At 56.3% G+C, this 4139-nt stretch overlaps 2 protein-coding genes across 2 annotated transcripts in view; one reads left to right on the plus strand and one right to left on the minus strand.

Annotated features, from left to right (window-relative positions):
* GUITHDRAFT_111335 (hypothetical protein) overlaps window positions 1-273 on the plus strand; it is a gene marked incomplete at both ends in the record, with an annotated part of 1172 nt that extends 899 nt beyond the window's left edge. The window contains one exon of the mRNA XM_005829580.1: window positions 124-273. Coding sequence (XP_005829637.1) covers window positions 124-273 — 150 coding nt within the window. The remainder of the gene's footprint in view (window positions 1-123) is intronic.
* A 462-nt stretch (window positions 274-735) lies between these two features.
* GUITHDRAFT_73694 (hypothetical protein) lies at window positions 736-1476 on the minus strand (the record flags this gene model as incomplete). Its single annotated transcript, XM_005829581.1, has 1 exon — window positions 736-1476. The coding sequence occupies one exon, from the start codon at window positions 1474-1476 to the stop codon at window positions 736-738; it is 741 nt and encodes a 246-aa protein (XP_005829638.1).
* Between the last annotated feature and the right edge of the window lie 2663 nt (window positions 1477-4139).

Raw genomic sequence — 4139 nt, forward strand, 5'->3', positions numbered from 1 at the left:
CCCTCGCTCCCTCCCTCGCTCCCTCCCTCGCTCCCTCCCTCACTCCCCCCCCTTGATCACTTTCTCCCTCCCTCCCTCCAGTCACCTATCTGATCGGGGCTGCTAGCGGCTGAGAGCGGCCAGTTCGACTTGAGCGAGCTGGAGGAGGCGATGGAGGTGGTGCCGGTAGGAGGGACTCTTGTGTTGTTCCTCAGCGAGTGGTTCCCGCACGAGGTGCTTCTGAGCAAGAAGCAGCGAAGGAGTCTGACAGGATGGTTTCTACGACGAGACTGACGGGCGCTGGAGGATGGAAAGGAACAGGAGCGGGAGGGAAAAGGAGGAGGGGCAAGGAGTGAAGAAGACATTTATTAAGTATATACATTGGTTCTCTTCTAGATATGATGAAATGCAAACTATGAAGCAACTCTTAGATATCCGCAAAGTCTCAGCTCTCACCTAGGATGCAAGTGAGAAACAAGGAAGAAAGAGATCGAAGGGGGTCGAACATCGACGGCAATGGTGACGATCATGGGGAGGGATATCAGATGATGACAGCAGAGAGATAGCATCTTTTGGACGGCATCTGCATATCGGATCTCCACACCCCAGAGAGCAAGTCGTAACTCTCGACGATAGACATCGACCTAAGACAGCCATGTCAGCCTCTCCTCCTCCGTCCAACCACAAGATACATCATAATGACCATCCACCTCCTCCTCTCCCCCTCCCCTTCCCCCCCTCCTCCTATTTTTGGTCTCACCTCCCATCGTTTCCTCCCACAGTGAAGAGCCTGCCAGCCACCACACAAGCAGCAAAAGCGCTTCTGCTTGATGGCATCGGCGACTCGACCTGCCACTCTCCTGTCCTAGGGTCGAAACATTCGACAGTGGACAGGAAGGAGCGACCGTCGTATCCTCCGAGGCAGTAGATCTTGTCTTGCAGCACAACTGCAGCCAGCCCGCTCCTCTTCGTCGGCATCTGCGTCTCAATCCTCCACTCTCCCGTGCTCGGGTCGTAGCTCTCCAGAGCGTTGAGGAAGTTCCGTCCGTCGTATCCTCCGATGGCGTAGATGCGGTTGCCATACACCACACACGCTAGTCCGCTCCTCTTGGACGGCATCGGGGCTTCGCTCCTCCACTCGCCCAGCCGAGGATCGTAGCACTCGACCGTGTTGAGCCAGCTCGACCCGTCGTACCCTCCCAGCGCAAACATGCGGCCGTGCAGTACACATGCGGTGAGAGCTCTTCTCTTCGAGGGCATCGGAACCTCTGAACGCCATGTTGCGGTCCCGGCGTCGAAAGACTCCACAGTCGCCAGATCCCTCCTGCCATCGTTTCCTCCGATAGCAAAGATCCGGCCATCGAGCACTACGGCTGCCAGGGCGCCTCTCTTGGACAACATGGGGGACTCCGTCCTCCACAGCCCCGTCTGAATGTCGTAGCTTTCCACCGTCGCAAGCTGCCCTCCACCATCGTATCCCCCAAGCGCGTAGAGCATCTCGCCCATCCTTCCTCCTACTGTAGGCCAGATTGAGGCTCCGTCAATCCCTGACCCTGGCCGCATACCATCGTAGGAGCCGGCTGCCATTGGGTCGAGGATGAACTGGTTGCCGTCGGGGGCCTCCCACTGGTACATGTTCTGCAGGGAGTGCTGCATCTGCAGGTCGTCGGGGATGTCAACACCGGGGATCACGTTCTCGTGCGTCGGAACTCTGTCGTGAACATCCTGAGGCATCTGCATGTGCTGTGCGTCGAACTGACCGTCCCCCGGCATCTTCACCTCCTCGTTGTGCCCCACATGGTGTTGGGAGGCAGTGTCGTGCGGGAGATGGGCCGGATACGAGTCAGCAGCTGCGGGTGGGGCGGGAGGGGCGGGAGGGTGCTGTGGAATAGCGTCAGATACAGCCACTCCGAACAAGTAGCTGAGACCTGCTGCTGATCGTTGGTGACCTGTCCTTGTTTCTCCGCCGCCTGCTTCTGGTGCAGCCGTAAGAGAGGACAAGTGGAGAAATCAGCTCTCCTACCTCTTGCTCCTGCTTCCCCTCGCCTCCCTTGTCTCCTCCTGCATCGCCTTGAGGCCCGGTACCCGGCCCATGACCAGGTGGCTCCTGGGAACCCTCAGCCTTGTCCTGCCCTGCAGCTTTCGATCCCGTCGAGGCCGAACGTTGACCTGTGGTACCGGCTGAGCTGGAGCGAGTCGAGCCCGCACTGGCTGCCCCTCCACGTCCTCTTCCACGCGTTCCAGAGCCTCTCGGAGTTCCACCTCCCCTTCCTCTCCCTGGGCGACCTCGGCGCTTCGGAGTGGCAGACTGATCGTCGGGGGAGGTGGCAGATGCCTTAGCCTCGTTCGCATCGTTCTTCTTGTCCTCGTCTTGTTGGTGCCGATCAGCATCAGCATATTCTCTCTTGCTCGTCTTGTCATCCTCAGCGTCAGTTCCCCGATCACCTTCCTTCGCCTCCTCCTCATTCTCCCCTCCTCGCAAGAAAAGATTCCCAGCCCTTGAACGTGGCTCCTCTGCGATCAAGACCCGTCTCGCACGTAGCTTGAGAGGACGAGCAAGGCTACCGAACTTGCCCCCAGCCATGATCTCACCGCTTCTGGGGGCTGCACTGAAAGGTCCTCCCCCCAAGACTGCATGGCCAAGGGCAACCGCTGACAGGAGGAGGGGGACGAAGCAGCACAAGGGAAACTTGAATCGACTCATGAGGGCACGGAGAGAGCAACAATGAGGAGATGGAAACTTGTGCTGGTTTCAAACAATCACGACAAAAGGAGGGCCGGCAGGCTGCATCCAAGTTTGCTGAACAAGAACCGAAAGAGCGCAAGTCGGCAAGGAGTCTGCAAGAACATGGTCAAGCAGAAACATGTGCATGCGTGCAGTTCTTGGATAAACATCTGAATATGCACCGCTGTGCACTGGATGTAGATACAATACAGAGGCAACTACACAAATCCAGATGCTAGTACTCTTAATACCCCACCGGCCCCTCATGCTTAAAACAACATTCACCTACAGAGTTTCTCAACAATGTCTAAGTTCTTGGTGGACTAGCTCTCCAACATTTACAACTCAACGAGGCTAGAGCTACCTCTTCAGACATGATCATCCCGCGTCATCCTCCAAACCTTGATCCAACTCAATCTACCATCCAAATCAACGTCGTCACAACGGTTCAGTTGAATTTGTCCTCGATTTCTTCTCATCTCAAAGATCAGCCTCACAATCAGCTCATTTATCGCACTCCACTCCTGCAGAGCAAGCACACCATTCGACCAGCACCCCACTCCATCCCGTGATTGCTTTATCACCCCCTCCCCGCTATCCACCCACCCGGTGAAAAGCAACAGCCATGTCATCCCCTGGCTATGTGCGGGACCACATCGGCACCTTCCTAGTCCAGCATCGTCATGCGTCTCCACTATCCTCTCTTCTACCTCCTCCCTCCTCCCTCCCTCCCGTCTCCTTCTCAGAAAGAAGCGCCTTCCCGCCATAGCAGCCTCTCCCTCTCCTCGGATCCGTTAACGGATGTAACTGTCAGGCAGTTACGTTGGTGCGAGTGCGGGCGCGGCCGCCGCCCCGAGGGGCCCGGGGCCCGGCCGACCGGGCCCGGGCCGCTTCAGTGACTTCAAGTCACACCTTGAGTAAACCGGGTCCACCTCGGCTGAGTCGATCATTGATGAGTGAAAAAAACATGCAAGGGGGTTATTCCATCGAGAAGGGGTACTTTGAAGCTTAGAAATGGGGGTGGGGGTACTAAGGGATGGAGCCGCACCCAAAGTTGCGATGAAGATAAAACTAGTATATAGAGAGACTACTGTAAGTTACAAAAATAGCACTGTTTGTTATGATACGTCGAGATAAGAAGTCTTTTGAAATATATAAATGAACATTTTAAACCGCTATATAAAAAGGAGTGAGTTGGGAGTCTCCAAGGGAATGCGCGGATCCTGTAGGTTTGGGAGGGAGGGAGAGAGTGAGCGAGCGAGGGAGGGAGGGAGGGAGGGAAGGGAGGGAGGGAGGGAGGGAGTGAGGGAGGTAGAAGCAAGGGAGGGGAGGGGAGGGAGGAAGGGAGGGAGGGAGAGACTAAGAGAATTTTGAGAAAGGATGAAGTTTGGAAAGACGGGACAAGCAGCCCTCGAGTTGATCTTCTGATCCCTTT

This window comes from Guillardia theta (assembly GCF_000315625.1).
Source record: "Guillardia theta CCMP2712 unplaced genomic scaffold GUITHscaffold_51, whole genome shotgun sequence".
Taxonomy (NCBI): domain Eukaryota; class Cryptophyceae; order Pyrenomonadales; family Geminigeraceae; genus Guillardia; species Guillardia theta.